We start from the raw sequence: 18682 nt of genomic DNA, 5'->3' as shown, positions 1-18682 counted from the left end.
AGTCAATATGTAGATGTGTGCACATTTATTTTTTTATTAATCTGACAAGTTTACTTCATATTTTCATTAATCACTCTTTATACTTGTAAATGCATGTTATAATATTTCATTTAATATTTTTCCTCATTGAATTAAAGATGTTTATCTTAAAAAGACGTTTGTCCCTAGTGAATGGCTCCTTTCACATTGTCCGATACCATTCATACCAATTCACCAACCGTGTCATAATTGTTAATGTTAACAAAATAACTGTTTATCAGTGTGCTCCCTTCTATACAGCGAATAATGTAAGTAAGTAAATTGTTTTATTATTTAAGGAATGAATTGCGGGATTGATGTCATTATCGGGGATATGAACGCAATTTGGCTGGTCAAAGTACGCGTGTAGTCCTATCACACACTTTAACAAGCCCAATTGCGTTCATATCCCGATAATGACATCAATCCCGCAATTCATTACTTATATTTGCACCAATAGTGCATTATTTCTTTCAAGAATTGTTAAAAAAACCCACTTTATTTCATTTAAGAAAACCTTTCAGTAATCCGCTCTTACCCGTTCTGCAAATAGAACGACCCGACTGTAATCGGAAACGATTTATCAAATGACGTCACGATAACGCGGGAAAGGATCAACCACTTGAAATCACTTTTAAACCTAAAATTGAAACACTTATGGCAACGATACACTTATCATATCATAATTTAACACTTTGTAAAATGTTTATTGATATTTAACGGCACCTGCTGACACAATACAAACAAAAACAAGATCAAAAATGTTCATGTATATTGTTATGCGATGAATTGCGATCCGATCATATACGAAGGTGTTGCGTTCATCGATTGATAAACGCAACTGCCATAAGGCATTTAGGGAATGGAAGTTGAGGTGTAAATATTGTGACATGTGCAATTCAAACAGAGTAGTAATAACATTTATACAAACATTTGCACCCGACCCGTTGGGTTTATAGGTCACCAAATCTGAAGTGTAATGTATATTACATAAATTGACTTAAGGAATGAATTGCGGGGTTGATGTCATTATCGGGGTATGAACGCAATTGGGATGGTCAATGTGTGTGGAGTCCGAAGGACTCCACGCGTACTTTGACCAACCCAATTGCGTTCATATCCCCGATAATGACATCAACCCCGCAATTCATTCCTTATATTTACACCAATAGTTCATTATTTCATTCAATAATTGTTAAAAAACTACTTCATTTCCTTTAAGAAAACCTTTCAGCAATCCGTTCTTACCCATTCTGTAAATAGAACGACCCGACTATAACCGGAAACATTTTTTTCAAATGACGTCACAATAACGCGGGAAAAGATCAACCACTTGAAATCACTTTAAAACGTAAAAATTAAAACACTTCTGGTACCAATATATTTAAAATATAATAAACTAACATTTTCTAAAATGTTGATCTATATTTTACGGGACCTGCTGACACAATACAGCCAATAACAAGATCAATAGCTTTCATGTATATTGTTATGCAATGAATTGCGATCCGAACATATCCGAAGATGTTGCGTTCATCGATTGATGAACGCAATTGCCGAAAGGCGGTTCATTTCAGGAATAGAAGTTGAGGTGTAAATATTAGTATCATAACAAAGTTGGTATTACAGAATTACTTATTAATTAATTATTCATACGAATTGTGTTAAGATTAGAAATATGTAAGCGATATTCGACGCTTTTTAACAGGTGAATTTGTGGCAACGTAACCATTTTTAACTGGAAAACCTCATTTCAAAGGCTGTTTAAAAAACAATAAAAAAAAAAACAACTATTAAACTTGAAAGCTAAATGAATTGAAGTATGTCTGATGTATTTTGTGAAAACACATAAAGAAAGATGTTATCTAACTAATTAAAAAAGTTTCTTTTTAAGTGAACAGCAATAGCAAGCAGTATAATAAATCCCTTCCAAAAACACGTTTGGCTGATATGTAAGCTGCCACAATCAAATCGTTTACATTAATTCAGTGGCGTAGCTACATAAAGGCCCGGGCCTACAACTTCTTTTTTTTAAAATAACAACTTTAAATAACACTAATAAGCAATAAAAATAGCTACTAAACACTTTGAACAACTCTAAAATTTGTTTTATTTTTAACCAAAGAATGTTTGTGTTTATTTAAACTACGTGTGGGGTGTATGAGCTTTATCTGAGATCAGGACAAACGTCTCCTGTTTGCGGTAAAGTCGTTCCTAGAAAAAAAAGAAAAAAAAAACCTATCCTGTTAGGCCTTTTTTAATTTTATGTTTTACAAACGTCCAGAGACATAAAATGTCAGAGGAGGAGGAAATAAAAATAAAATTACATTTGTGGAATTTTATTTTTGGTCGATAAGATAACCACAGAAAATCAAAAGCTATGGTGTATGGTTTTCTTTTTGAATGCCAAGTCAATATGTAGATGTGTGCACATTTATTTTTTTATTAATCTGACAAGTTTACTTCATATTTTCATTAATCACTCTTTATACTTGTAAATGCATGTTATAATATTTCATTTAATATTTTTCCTCATTGAATTAAAGATGTTTATCTTAAAAAGACGTTTGTCCCTAGTGAATGGCTCCTTCCACATTGTCCGATACCATTCATACCAATTCACCAACCGTGTCATAATTGTTAATGTTAACAAAATAACTGTTTATCAGTGTGCTCCCTTCTATACAGCGAATAATGTAAGTAAGTAAAAATTTTTATTATTTAAGGAATGAATTGCGGGATTGATGTCATTATCGGGGATATGAACGCAATTTGGCTGGTCAAAGTACGCGTGTAGTCCTATCACACACTTTAACAAGCCCAATTGCGTTCATATCCCGATAATGACATCAATCCCGCAATTCATTACTTATATTTGCACCAATAGTGCATTATTTCTTTCAAGATTTGTTAAAAACCCACTTTATTTCATTTAAGAAAACCTTTCAGTGATCCGCTCTTACCCGTTCTGCAAATAAAACGACCCGACTGTAATCGGAAACGATTTATCAAATGACGTCACGATAACGCGGGAAAGGATCAACCACTTGAAATCACTTTAAAACCTAAAATTGAAACACTTATGGCAACGATACACTTATCATATCATAATTTAACACTTTGTAAAATGTTTATTGATATTTAACGGCACCTGCTGACACAATACAAACAAAAACAAGATCAAAAATGTTCATGTATATTGTTATGCGATGAATTGCGATCCGATCATATACGAAGGTGTTGCGTTCATCGATTGATAAACGCAACTGCCATAAGGCATTTAGGGAATGGAAGTTGAGGTGTAAATATTGTGACATGTGCAATTCAAACAGAGTAGTAATAACATTTATACAAACATTTGCACCCGACCCGTTGGGTTTATAGGTCACCAAATCTAAAGTGTAATGTATATTACATAAATTGACTTAAGGAATGAATTGCGGGGTTGATGTCATTATCGGGGTATGAACGCAATTGGGATGGTCAATGTGTGTGGAGTCCGAAGGACTCCACGCGTACTTTGACCAACCCAATTGCGTTCATATCCCCGATAATGACATCAACCCCGCAATTCATTCCTTATATTTACACCAATAGTTCATTATTTCATTCAATAATTGTTAAAAAACTACTTCATTTCCTTTAAGAAAACCTTTCAGCAATCCGTTCTTACCCATTCTGTAAATAGAACGACCCGACTATAACCGGAAACATTTTTTTCAAATGACGTCACAATAACGCGGGAAAAGATCAACCACTTGAAATCACTTTAAAACGTAAAAATTAAAACACTTCTGGTACCAATATATTTAAAATATAATAAACTAACATTTTCTAAAATGTTGATCTATATTTTACGGGACCTGCTGACACAATACAGCCAATAACAAGATCAATAGCTTTCATGTATATTGTTATGCAATGAATTGCGATCCGAACATATCCGAAGATGTTGCGTTCATCGATTGATGAACGCAATTGCCGAAAGGCGGTTCATTTCAGGAAAAGAAGTTGAGGTGTAAATATTAGTATCATAACAAAGTTGGTATTACAGATACTTTGCGAGTTCCAAGAGCGATAGAAAATTATCAAAAATCGCATTACTTAAGAATACATAATAGTTCGTCTTTTCAGGTAAGCATTTACAGATAATATTTAGATAGTTTCCTAGGGTATGAGGACATTAGAATGGATAATTTACTTTCTATATCATGGTCGACTAATTGACGTGAAATTATTTCGCCCAGGTGTAACAAACGTAGATCACTGTAACAATTGCATTCAAAAAGAAAAAGTTTCTCGTCCTCAATATATTTTTCCACCAGCAACAAGAGGGCAGCCATTTTATCAATGACGATGCAAATCTGGGTGGTGCTAAAACCCGGTACCAGGTATCGATATCGGGAAAAGCCGTATCACAGTTTTGATACCGGATTATGTTGATACCGAGCTTTTCAAAGTACGCATTGGTTGTCAATAGGCAATAAATAACGGACCGTGTGATACTTGGATTTATCATTTGATATTAACCCCGATATCAACCTAATCCGGTATCGGAAAGTAATACCAGGTACCAGGCGATACCACTGGATACCGGGTTTTTAGCAGCACCCTGCAAATCCGATGAAGGGTTTTCATTGGTTTAAACTTTTTCAGAGATATTAACACGAACATTTTCACAGCTTCTGCGACGTCCGCTGCTTTAAATGATTTGCCGCGATATTGTTTCATCGGCGGAAATAAAAAAAATCGAAATACAATTTTATTTTATTTTCAAAAATCAGCTTTTTTTGAGCGGCGGTGATTGCAAAACCTATATTTAAAAAGGCTTTTCTTAATATGATGTTGACATCGTGAGACGAGATGGTTGAGTACCGAGCATGCAAACTAATGTTTTTGTATTCAACACACCATAGCGAGCCATTGACGTTCCACCTCGGCAATTTTCCATCGAAAATAACATCGGAAGTATTTCGTTGACTTTTAAATAATAGTATTAATTAATTGTAGTGATTATACGTGTATTTTGAACTACATTGCTTAAATAAAATGCCAGTGAAGTGGAATTTAAAAAATGCATAAACTATTAAGATACCCAAGAGTAAAGTCATTAAGTTGAACTACTAAATTGAAATTACTACGAGATCTTTTTGCAGCGTTGTTAAATGTAAAGACTACTGACATTGTAATCCTTCCGTGTATATCCGAGGTTGTTTTCGATAAAAAATTGCCGAGGGGTTCCGAATGTCTCGAATGTCTCGGATGCATATGAACTTTTATATATCTGACAGCTAGAATCCTTCAGCAAATCATTGTTGATATTTGTTCAATCTCGTGTGTGAAGATCACCCTTTTCAATAGCATTACTAACGACCTTCAGTAAGTAAGTTGTTGCATGATTGGTTGATTGACATTGTCACGTGATGTTATCAATATATAAATATAACGTCAAAATGTCAGTGCCTGCTAGTGGCGGATCCGTTGTCTAGTGGTAACATGCTTGACTGTCAATCCAGGGGTGGCAGGTCTGATTCCAAGCCGCACCACTAAAATAATAATCGTCTTCCGGAAGGGACGTTAATTTGGTGTCCCTTGTGACAGTGCTATACACTGGTGCACGTTAATAAACCAGGGAAGCTCTCACATGTTTATTTTCCTGTCTGTGCACTATGCTCCAATAAATAAAATGACTAACAATCTTATCGGAGCACTTGCCGAATGGGAAAGGCTCGAGTGCGTGTATAAATAAGCTCCCCCCCCCCCACACACACACACCTTGCCTGCTGTATAAGTTATTTTAGCCTCGTGGCTGTGATTTTACAGGCTTTGGTTCGTATCCCACTGAAACCAAAATATTGTTGTTATACTTAAATTGTGTTTTTTTTCTCTATTATTTCGATATCATAAATAAGAAAATAATGATGGAATGAGGGTTGTCAGATGCATTTCTGATAAACTATTTTAGCCAAAACACATTAGCGAGTCCATTTAATGCCTTGTGTTCAAAGAGGCCCCAGGCAACCAATAGTTTGTTACTTTAACATTTCTTTAATACACAGGTTAAATAACAGTACGTGCTGTAAAACTGTGTTTTATCAAGAAATATATCTGAACATGAATAATTGACAGAACTATGTTCTTTGATCTAATAATAAATGTACTGATTTCTGAACGTAAAAACGTATTGATGTAATGCTAAAAATAAATAAATGATTGTCTTAGGCCATACTAAAAAATCCTAGTTTGGATGGATTTCATTAAGCCTGTACGAAAGTACGTTAAAACGCAAACTATATTGTCTGAAATGTGAATTTTTGAACAAATTTATTAATCAATGTACATTTCTATCATTCAGAAGGAGGGGGGGGGGTTAAACAATTGTCTGTTAAAACATACATGTGGTGCCATTTTAAATCAATGATTCCTACTTGTAAATCAATAAATGGAAACAAAGAATCATGTAGAAGGGAAATTACAAAGTGGCACAGGATTTCTGTACTGAAATTTAACTTCATGTAAAGCTGATTTGTAATCTCCATTGGAAATCTAGTACTGGTATACATACTGAATCGCAAAAGTTATAAAATAATTTTAGTGCAAAGTCACTATGAAATTATTAACTTTCCAGACGGAACGAGAGTAAAACGTCCACGCTTAATAGATAATTGTTCCAACTTAATATAATACATCGAGGAAATTCATTCAAATACATAGATTTAAAGAAAAGAATGCTTCCATTCCAATATGTTTCGCGGTCTGTTTTCGCAGGCTTTTTCAATGTTTAACCATTAATTTTGAAGTTTGAAAATTTCAGAGCCTCATTGACAATATCAGTTGTTTCCTTTTACTTTTGTCCAAACATTCTCAATTTCAAAATTTTCTCACATTTTGAACTCCTGTTTCCTTGTTTGTATAAAACATGTTGAATCTACCACATATATTAACGTTTAGAGCTGCAAGATTACACCTATAACTGCAAGATTACACCTAAAACTGCAGGATTACACCTAAAACTGCAGGATTACACCTAAAATTGCAAGAGTACACCTAAAACTGCAAGATTACACCTAAAACTGCAGGATTACACCTAAAACTGCAGGATTACACCTAAAATTGCAAGATTACACCTAAAACTGCAGGATTACACCTAAAATTGCAAGATTACACCTAAAATTGCAAGATTACACCTAAAACTGCAAGATTACACCTAAAATTGCAAGATTACACCTAAAACTGCAGGATTACACATAAAACTGCAAGATTACACCTAAAGCCGTATTGCAATACATGTATATTGTTACTATATATTGTGATGATGATGATGATGATGATGATGATGATGATGTCTTCAAAACTAGCCGAATAAGTTCCATTACACGCACTAAAACTTGTCGGAACATCACTACCAAAATACGGCGTAAAAAAACTTAATGTGAATGCTTCTTTTGTGGAAGAAAATTACAATAACCAGTCTGTGCAAAGACCACAACACAAAAACAGAAATTAAAAAAGTTTATATCCACCCGACTTTAATTAAAAGTTTGTACATTTCATTCCGAAAGCTTTCCCCTTATTGACCGAAGTTCATTCGCCATTCCTATATTCTCCTCCATGAAACACACTATTTTATAACACTGCCCTCACTCGTATTTCTTTTAGTATTTAAGGCCCAAAATCCGTACAATTCAGACTAAGAGTATAGGACTGTGCCTTCGCTCCACTCTAGAAACCGATTTGGGCTTGCTTGTCTGTTGGTATATGGATTTTGAGCCAGAAGTAAGCTTTTTTCGTTTTTATGTATGTTCTTTAATCTGCATGCATCTATAATGGATAGGGACATGTATAGATCTCTGGAAGACACATTCATCTAAAATGAGATAAAAACGGAAAGCGTCTCAGATGTCAAGTGTTAATCACATTATACGTTATTGTGAAAAGTTAGTCAAATGAAACGGATAATGACTGTTAGGAATGTTTTATGAATTAATTATTATTATTATTATTATTATTATTATTATTATTATTATTATTATTATTATTATTATCATTATTATTATATTTTTTAATTTTGTTAGGAATGTTTTATGAATGAATTTTTATTATTATTATTACTATTATTATATTATTATTATTATAATTTTTATTATTATTATTATTTAATTCTTTCTTTATTATTATTATTATTATTATTATTATTATTATTATTATTATTTATTTTTTTTTTATTTTTTTTTTTTTATTTTTTTTTTATTTTTGATAATTCTTTGTGATGTAGACGGAATTAAGAACAGGACAGCTAGCTACCATCACTGAGACCATTTACGTGATATATTCGGAATTCATAAATGGAAAATCTGTTGTCAGTTTACTCTTTTGGCCAACTGAATATTTCATACCTCTTTAGACTGTAAATGTATTTTGCACCAAATTGACCCCTAACAATCATTGTATGATGAACGTGGGATTTAATTATGTAATTTAAAACTAATATGGTGGCGTTCATCAGAAACTGATTAATTTCTAAAGCCCACATACTATAGGTGTTAAGCCACTCGCGTTTATTTCATGAATGAACCATGGATTAGCCAATAATTCACTTCGCCAATAATGACACCCAAAATACTATTACACTAATGCTAGGTATTATACTTTTATTAGGCAGAGGCTCTACGCTAAATATCTTTTAAAATAGGATACAGTCAACAGCTGGATATTATTTAATTTAACCATTAAATATTTTACAACGATTGTGAAGGAAACTATGATAGCTTATACTAAGTCGTTCTCGTTGGCACGATGTTGCGCGAGAGTGTGGTCTTGTGTTGTGGGGGAAACCGGAGTACTCGGAGAAAACCCACTTGTCCGGCTTGGTGACCACTAACCAACCTCACATGCGCCCAGGCCGGGAATCGAACCCGGGTCGCCTTGGTGAGAAGCGAGTGCGCTAATCACTGCGCTAACCGGACAACCTCGATATTATTTAGTGAAAGCAATTCCATGCGGGGGGCTCCTCTCCCACCCCCACCCCCACAAAAACATCGTCCGAGTTTACTTTTTATGTCAATATCGGAGAGAAAAGAAGAAATAAAAAAACAACACTCAAAATGCACCATTTCGGACTTCAATCAGTAAAAAAATATTGGGGGAGTACCCAAAAACTTACTGCAAACACTTTAAACCATATTAATTTCAGTTCTAAAAGAGGGGGCACATATCAAAACGTTGCACCGCTAGGTTACGTCCATTTCTTGATTCGCCCCTGTTAGATTAACAAAAATGTCACCGAGGACTAGCAAGTCGCTTTTCCTACTGTCGCTGTACGCTCTGTGATTCAACGCCACGTTCCATGCAAGTATTAAACCATGACATGACATTTACAATCTACACATACACAATAAAGAAGTCATTAGTGGAATTCAGTTTTTTTGACGATTTGAGCTGGCTGTTAAATTGCTGACTTACTTCAAATAAGATGTATCCCAACTAATTAAATTGTTTTATTTTATGAATAAAAGATAAATATAAATGTTGAAAACAATGGTTCTTATGGAGGGTACCGTGTTTGATTTGAAAGAAATGTGCAGAAAACACGATATTTCTACATTATGTGGATAGTTGATCACTGTTAATCTTTTAGGACTCACCAGTCATTTAATATTTGTGCGTTTTCAGCCATTAAATACACGGTTACAATATTGTAATCAGTAATTCCTATTTGCCATAAATGCATTATTAAGTAAGAAGTAAAAGATTTATCCCTCAAAATTCATGTTTGCTATACATGTGTTTGTATTGATTATAAATACAAATATTACTTTAATAATATTATTGCGATTAAAACTTGACTGACAAATCCTGGGGCAGACTTTTATATCGAGTTAGTTAAGGCCACACCAAATTAATTCGGACATTTGATTTGCGTCATCACACTGCTAAGTTTAACCTCGAACACCCCTGCCAATCCCCCACCCCCTAAATTTTTTTAAAAAAAAAAATGAGAAAAAAAATGAAATGAAAACAAAGACAAATACAAATAATTTAAAAATAAGATGAATAAACACAGTTTTCCTACTTTTTTATTACTTTTGATTTTATTTCATTAATCTTTTCAGAAATCAATTAGTTTTGTTTAAGCTATTATCACCATGAAAAAAGCTAAGAAGCAATTGGCCATTCCCTACTATAATTTACATGAAAAAGCTTGCTTTCAGATAATAAAACCTTGCAAATTAATATTAGTAATAGCTTTGTGTTAACAAACTGCTTTCCGAGCAAGCATGTTGCTGAATGTGATTTTGTTTTTCTTTACAATTTTTGTGTAAGTTCAGAGATAACGTGAAAACATTGTGAAGGGGCTAAACCAATAGCGGATCCAGGAATTAACGTAAGAGGGGGCGTTACTTAGGGGCGCAACCTTATGGCATGCGCCCCTTTCTCAGAACCGAAAGTTTGTACCATACACTGTTTGCATGGGGATTTGGGGTTACTCCATCAAGAATTTGTTTACAATGTGTAGTCGGGAAAGCTGCATTATGAGCTATTTAATTATTTTTACCGATAATGACATAAAAAGTTGAACGATTTTAGAGGGGGCGCGCGCCGGGTGCACCCCCCTCTTAAGCCGCTAGTGGGCTAAACAAACTGAAAAGGAAATGTCATAACTTGTATACTAGTATATACATGGTATACAGCCTGAAAGGTAAGCCTGTGTACATAGCTCATATTACAGCCACTCATGTTCCATTATTGTGTTATTGTGCTAATGGAACAGATCGAAGCTATTTGACCTACTTCTTTACAGTATGTACTGAAAGTTAACTTTCGCGAAAAAACGAATTAGATATTGTAAAAAGATCAAGCATACACTTTAAAATCAAAATTGACCAGTTGTGTATTTAACCCATTTTTCTCAAAGAAAAATTGTACAATATGTGATAAGTACGTGCTTATAATTTGAATCCCTGAAATATGATACCAAACCGCCAATGGGCGCGGGCAGACCTTTACAAACTCTTAAACAACATGCAGGGTTACATGGGGAACAAGCCATAATGCAGCTCATGGATACTGGAAGACCTTTATAAATTCTTAAACAACATAAAGGGAAACATGGGAAACAATACATAATGTGGCTCATGGGGACGGGCAGACCTTTATAAACTCTTAAACAACATACAGGGTTACATGAGGAACAAGCCATAATGCAGGTCATGGCCGCGGGCAGACCTTTATAAACTCTTAAACAACATACAGGATTACATGGGGAACAAGCCATAATGCAGCTCATGGACGCGGGCAGATCTTTATAAACTCTTAGACAACATACAGGGATACATGGGAAACAAGCCATAATGCAGCTCATGGACACGGGCAGACATTTATAAACTCGGTAACAACATGCAGGTTTACATGAGGAAAAAGCCATAATGCAGCTCATGGACACGGGCAGACATTTATAAACTCGGTAACAACATGCAGGGCTACATGGGGAAAAGCCACAATGCAGCTCATGGACACGGGCAGACATTTATAAACTCGGTAACAACATGCAGGGTTACATGGGGAAAAGCCAGAATGAAGCTCATGGACGCGGGCAGACCTTTATAAACTTTTTAACAACATACAAGGTTACATGGGGAACAAGCCATAATGCAGCTCTTGGACACGGGCAGACCTTTATAAACTCTTAAACAACATACAGGGTTACATGGGGAACAAGCCATAATGCAGCTCATGGACGCGGGCAGACCTTTATAAACTCTTTAGCAACATACAAGGTTACATGGGGAACAAGCCATAATGCAGCTCTTGGACACGGGCAGACCTTTATAAACTCTTAAACAACATACAGGGTTACATGGGGAACAAGCCATAATGCAGCTCATGGACACGGGCAGACCTTTATAAACTTTTTAACAACATACAGGGTTACATGGGGAACAAGCCATAATGCAGCTCATGGACACGGGCAGACCTTTATAAACTCTTTAACAACATACAGGGTTACATGGGGAACAAGCCATAATGCAGCTCATGGACGCGGGCAAACCTTTATAAACTCTTTAACAACATAAAGGGTTACATGGGGAACAAGCCATAATGCAGCTCATGGACACGGGCAGACCTTTATAAACTCTTTAACAACATACAGGGTTACATGGGGAACAAGCCATAATGCAGCTCATGGACGCGGGCAGACCTTTATAAACTTTTTAACAACATACAGGGTTACATGGGGAACAAGCCATAATGCAGCTCATGGACGCGGGCAAACCTTTATAAACTCTTTAACAACATACAGGGTTACATGGGGAACAAGCCATAATGCAGCTCTTGGACACGGGCAAAACCGTATATATATATATATATATAAACTCTTAAACAATATGAAGGGTTAAGTGGGGATCAAGCCATTATGCAGTAATATATTCATTTAAATATTGCATTAACCTATCAAATGAACATTTTCACATTTTTATTCTGAAATACGCCTTGTCATTTCCGTCGCTAAGATTGCGCGCTTTAGTCTGATTTTAAAACCATCAAATTTACTGTCAGCTATCGTTTTTGTTTCATATTTTTATTGATATGTCATTGAAACATAAATATCTGGTTTATTCTGTTTTCATGGTTTATTATCATAAACCGATATACGAAAGTGTTGTTTTTTTCTGCAATTCATACCTTGTTCGTTTTTAATGATTAAAATTCCAGACCACATGTGTGTCAATTTAAAAAAATGTAATCCTTGTTGATTTTGGTATCATTTGAAAAGATCAAATTTCCACAGACTGAAAAATATTTAATCGGTAAATATGGCGAAATTATTACAAAAAAATGGCATTCAAATATTGCAAAGTTGGTAATTTTCATCCGTTTTCAGTTGAATCATAAAGCGGATGAATAAACTGTCATAAATGTCGTTTAGTTTAGGGGATTCTCCCAAGTCCTAGTGGCCTTGTGGTTAAGACGAAGGATTTTTGTTGTTGTTTTTTTCCTCAACTTGAGTTTACCGGCGTGAGTTAAAACTAAGAACTATTTTTTTGTACTGCAATTTTCGATATCATGGAGTAAAATAATGATAATTAAGTGTCTTCGAATGCATTACCGGGAAAATTAATGTTTGGTCCAAAAATATGAGCGAGTCCCTTTCAAATGATAACCAACTTGCAAATGCCTTTCAAATGTGACTAGATTTATAAAGTGTCACCAACCATCAGGAATTAACATAAGGGTTGATGGAGCAAGGGGCGTAGCCAGGCTTTACTGAATGTTACGCACGAAAGAGGGTGGATGTGAGAGAGGGAATATCCCTGTCTGAGCCGGTTGGGGGTTCGGGGGGCCTCCCCAAGGGAAAAAATGGAAAATGAAACTACCATGTTGAGCTCTGATGTGTATTTGGAGCGATTTATAGGTTCGGAGCCGCCGACTTTGAAGTTTTCAAGTGATTGATTTTGGCTCAGTTAGCTAGGCTAGCACTGAGAAGCAATGCTTACTTTTACTGATCTTCCTTTTATTCTGATATCCTTTTTTTAGCTTATCCCTCAACTTTGATGCCATTTTTGGCCATATTTATTTGTTTATTTTTCAAATTGATGTTACGCACATGCGTAACGCTGGCTACGCCCCTGTGAGCTATTCGAGTAATTAATAAGTTATTTTGTGGGTCGGTCTCCTAAAATCCCTGCTAAGATATGATATATAAGATTAATTTTGAGTCGGCGATGTAGCAACAGCAGTGTGTATATACCTGTTACCGAAGTAATGTTTTGACAGTCCCAAATCAGGCGGTCGGGTTTTGTGAAAAAGTAGTGTGTCGAAGTGTTGAAGCCCTTGAAACTTTACTCTCAATCAAACGCTTGTTAAAACGCGGGACTCTGTATGCGGTGGAGACTGCGCAATGTTTCACTTAAAATGGTGAAGAGATAGTAAAGTTACAATTGTTTAAAGTCTTCATTCAAAGCAAAATGATGTCTTTCGACGCTTCATTTATGACGTAATTTATCATGGTTTACACACACTGAACAAGTACAACATAAGCTTTAGTTAGCTTTTTAACCGACTATATGCTGTATTCTATCAGATATACCCGGGACATAAGTGTTGTGACGGACCGACATACGAACGGACAAACATAATGGACAGACTGACAAAACGACGGCAATATCGACCAGTTATCCATCATAAAACCGGTGCGCAGCGGAATCTTTGTTCAGCTGTGTATGTTATAGTAAAAACGGCAAATACAGTCAAAATCGATCAGCACTCGAAACCCGGTGGTTATACCAGCTTAGTGGATCCGGTATTATATTCTGTTCTGGGAAAATAACTGATTCACAAACATCTGGATTTGTGTTGGTTGGAGGATATACTTGATAGTAAGTAACATTTTTTTTTAAAATCGGTGATTTAAATGACTCTTCAGTATAAAATGTTTGCGTTATATTGACATACGTTTTGTTTGAGGTAGCCAGCCTCTTTTGCTTGCTTATGTAATATTTTGTTCAGTGTTAAAGATCACATGATCGTTCTATTGTAATGCAGCGAGTATACACATAGTTCGGATTGTTATAAACTTGACCTTGCGAATTACGCACTTGTTGACGGTAAGCGAATGATCTAACGTTGCTATTTAAAGCTTTCGGCGTGACATGTATTCTATGGTTTTCTATATATTTGACTGGCCACGTGGGTGTATTATTTTTATGAATGAGTAGTGGGTTATAGTAAACTGCACACAACTAATAACGGCGCTGTAAAATTAGCGAAAATCCCGTTAATTCTGACATTGTTTGATTTGTTTCTGGGTGCATTACGTAAACAGGAAGGGGATATTATATAATTTCCAAGTACTGACAAGTTCTGTATGTTGCATAATATTACAGAGTATTTAATATTTTGTCAAATGGTACAACTGTTTAAACGAATTGTTAATGCTTAATTAAGAATAGGTTTTCAGGATCGTAAAAAAGGGAGTTTCAACCGCGGTGAGTCATACTTGTTGGAACATATATTTGAACTTTCTATACGGCTGATATAACATCAGAACAGTGGCGGCTCCATTATTTCATGTTAGAGGTGGCGTAACTTACTGTGGCGTAGGCTTTTAACTTGCGCCCTTTCCTGAGACCCGAAATGGATTTGTTTTAAAGCGTTGGCAGGGGGTTTGGGTAATAAAAAATTCTACTCTGGATACAGATGATATATAACATCAGAAACAGTGGCGGTTCCATGATTTGGTGTAGGAGGGGGCGTAACATAGGGGCGTAAGCTTTTGACTTTCACCCTTACCTGTGAATCGAAATTAAAAAAATAGTGTTTGGGGGGGGGGGGGGTAACAATCTTTATGGTGACATTATTATATTTTTTTTTCACCTATATTATTGAAATATTATTGAAATATAAAGTATTCTTAGACGAATATATACCCCCCCCCCCCCCCCCTCTTTGGATTCGCTAGTTAGAAACTTTACGTAAACCAACAATTTACATTACGTCATTCTTTAAACAGAAGATTACATTCATCAATGATTATCAATCTTATTCAGTTATCGGTCTAACGATATTCGTGATTATTAGCAGGATATTGGATTTACCCTTTACAAGCTCCTGATGTAATGCATCGACCTTAGGCTTAGGTACTATATCTACTAGGTGAAAATATGGGACTCATGCTCTATTAACAAAAGTTCATTACTATAATTGCTTTGATTGAAGATGTAACTGACAGTCGTGATTTTATTGAAAAGATGAATGTAAGTCATTATTTATAATTTTTATGGTTGAATTAAACTAGTACGACTTTTAGTACAGTCAGGTTCAATTTTATTAAAGGTTAACCATCCTTCGTTATGGTGTAAATGTGTTGCAATTTCAGATATTAACATCGGCCGATTATTTATATCTTGAATTGATGTTGATTAACCTATTATATTATTTTTGCATGGATTACTTTTTTGAATAACACCGTAATGAAGGTAATACTATGACATTTTAAAGCTGCACTCTCTCAGATTGACAGTTTTTACTTATATTATTTATTTATTTTGCCTTAGAATCAGCTGATCTGGGCAGCAATTGCCTTCCATTGAGTCATATAAAACAACTCACAATTTAACAGTACTCATTTGTTTTTGGAAAACTGTCGAAACACTTCTTGTTCTTAAAGCGTCAATAGCACTTTTAGCCATAAAACATCAATTTCCGAACGTTAATATGAAAAATGGCGATCTGATCTTTTGTCAGCAGTCTTACCACTGGTTAATAGTTATATTCGCAACAATGGGCTCATTCCAAGGCAAAACAAATAAATAAAAAAAGTTGTCAAAACGGTCAATCTGTGAGAATGCAGCTTTAAACGGAGGTACTAAAACTCAATTTAAACACGACCATTTTAAATTTTATTATTTGTGCCTGAAGTGGCATAATGTCTACATTAAAAAATCTCGGTAAACATTTAAAAACATGCAAACTTAAAATGAATGATATTCGAACTTAAAATTTTGTAATTAAAAAACTTCTCACCAGTAGCATGTGTATGTATAAATGATGGATAGCTTACGTAAGAGAGTTACTAAATGAATGAAAACTTTAGGAAATAATAGACCAGGGTTTCTATTCAATATTTGTCTTAATTTGATCTAAGAACGAGTTAGCTAATCGGATTAGTGGTTATAAATAACTGACCATTAAAGTGAATGAAGTCAATGGTGTATGACCATAACCTTAACTTAAGTTGAATATTGAATACAACCTCTGGCTGTTGGTGAAGTTAGAGAAGTATTTGTAGATTAGATGCTCCCTTGATCGATGAGTGGGGTTATCACTGAACGTGTTGGCTTTAAAGGGACTAGACACCAGTTGATACGTTTGCAAGAAAGGATTTTTTTTGTCAAACTAACATAGAGCTGATATCTCTGTGAACAATGCATTGAATCTTAGTGACTGATGTATAAGATCGCATACGACACATGCATCTTTCGCAGTTTTTGCGTATTTTTCCAGTTCGAATCTTACAGGGTTTGTCTACCACGCAAATTCCAGTAAATTTAAATAGCGTCGGTATAATTATGTATCTGTTTTAATCACGTGACTTTCGAATGCTGGATAGACACACAATCACTAAACCGTTTATTTGGTTTATAGGTCCGTGACACTATTTTATGAGAAACAATCATGCGCTATTTTTTAAACGGTAAATTAAATAAAATTTTCTTTTAATCGTGTAAAAAGATGTATTATCGGCCTCATTCTAGTTCGGATTGATAAGTCTAGGCTGGTTTTGAACAACTATATTTGTCGAATTTGAGACGTTCTGGTGTATATTCCCTTTAAAGGAAAATAGCCCTGTAGCTTCAATGTCTTCAGACAGTCCCATGGATTAAATGCATCTCTCCCATCAATGACACAGCTGGTGCGTCTAAATGCAGTAAAACGGAGTACATTCAAAACTCCCCACCCATTTTAATCGAAAACAACCTCGGGTGTATATGGACGATTTACATACTCGGAAAATGGTACGTTTAAGTCCGCTGCAAGTAGATCGCGTAGTTATTTAATCTAGCGGTTAAACTTGACGTAACTATTTGGAATCTTAATTATGTTTGCACTTCACTGGTAATCAATTCAAAGTTAGATCAATCAATACAAGCTAAAAAAAACTACATTTAATTAAAGAAAAAAAAATTCAAAAATTCAAAATTCAAAAATTTACGAACTACTACCTATTTACCAGCATACATCCGAGATTGTTTTCGATAAAAATGGCCGAGGAGTTCCGAATAAACGGAGTATTTACTGTTTTCAGTAAATAAAGAAGAAAAACACAGTCCTCAAATATGAACTTTATTTGTGTAGGACTATGACCTATTACAAACAAAATAGGTCGCAGGTCGAGGTTGGTAACGACGTCTGATTCTATCATAGGAAATACTACCAGATGAATATATATATATGGCTACTAGTTTTTTTCGACTAGAAATATGGAAATAAAATCGTTTAAGGGCGGATTTGAAAGCCGTTAATTACAAGATTTACCCTTGGGGCAAATTTGCCTTCAATGGGCAAAGTGAACCCAAGTCGCAATTAAAATTATGTGAATATATCACAAATACATACGGGGAGTCTGGAATTTGGGTAAATATGCACCCTACGGTATTTCATGTAATATAAAAGCAACAGATGATTTGCCCCCATGGTGGAACCGTGTTGTAGTGGTAACACACTTGACTGTCAATCCAGGGGTTGCATGTTCGATCCTCCGCTGCACCATTATAAAGATACTTATCGTCTTAAATGGGGGACCCCTTTTGACGGTGCTAAACACTGGTGCACTTAAAGTACCAGGATATCTCCAACCATGATAACATTCTGACTAAGCTCCAAAAACTTAAACTGACTTACAATCTTATCGGAGCAAGGCCTGAGTGCGAGTATAAATAAGCTTACGCACCTTACACCCCCCTATTGTCCGCCCGGTCGGCGGAGCATTGGACTGTTAATCGGACAACCCGGGTTCGATTCCCGGGCGGACCAGGTCACTTCTGTTGTGAATGGTTATGAAATCCTTTCTACGACTATTCGCACTGTACCACTGCCTTGGCATGTACAGAATGTTGTCAGTTCCTTGCAGAGCTGAAGGCACCTAGTACTGGTTAAACCGCCA

At 35.3% G+C, this 18682-nt stretch overlaps 1 protein-coding gene across 5 annotated transcripts in view; it reads left to right on the top strand.

Annotated features, from left to right (window-relative positions):
• Positions 1-7725: 7725 nt before the first annotated feature.
• Positions 7726-18682, top strand: part of LOC128211324 (solute carrier family 23 member 2-like) — a 46022-nt gene continuing 35065 nt past the window's right edge. For 2 of the 5 annotated variants that reach the window (XM_052915988.1, XM_052915989.1), the window contains exon 1: positions 7726-7794. In XM_052915988.1, coding sequence (XP_052771948.1) covers positions 7777-7794 — 18 coding nt within the window. In that variant the 5' untranslated portion in view covers positions 7726-7776. Of the gene's footprint in view, positions 7795-14267; positions 14397-14552; positions 14625-15729; positions 15774-18682 lie in introns of those variants that run through there. The other 3 variants (XM_052915992.1, XM_052915994.1, XM_052915991.1) reach the window with 3 other exon arrangements.

This window comes from Mya arenaria, chromosome 12 (genome assembly GCF_026914265.1).
Source record: "Mya arenaria isolate MELC-2E11 chromosome 12, ASM2691426v1".
NCBI classification, from domain to species: domain Eukaryota; kingdom Metazoa; phylum Mollusca; class Bivalvia; order Myida; family Myidae; genus Mya; species Mya arenaria.
Note: the sequence above shows the minus strand (reverse complement) of the source record. Positions and strands in the feature narration are given on the sequence as shown.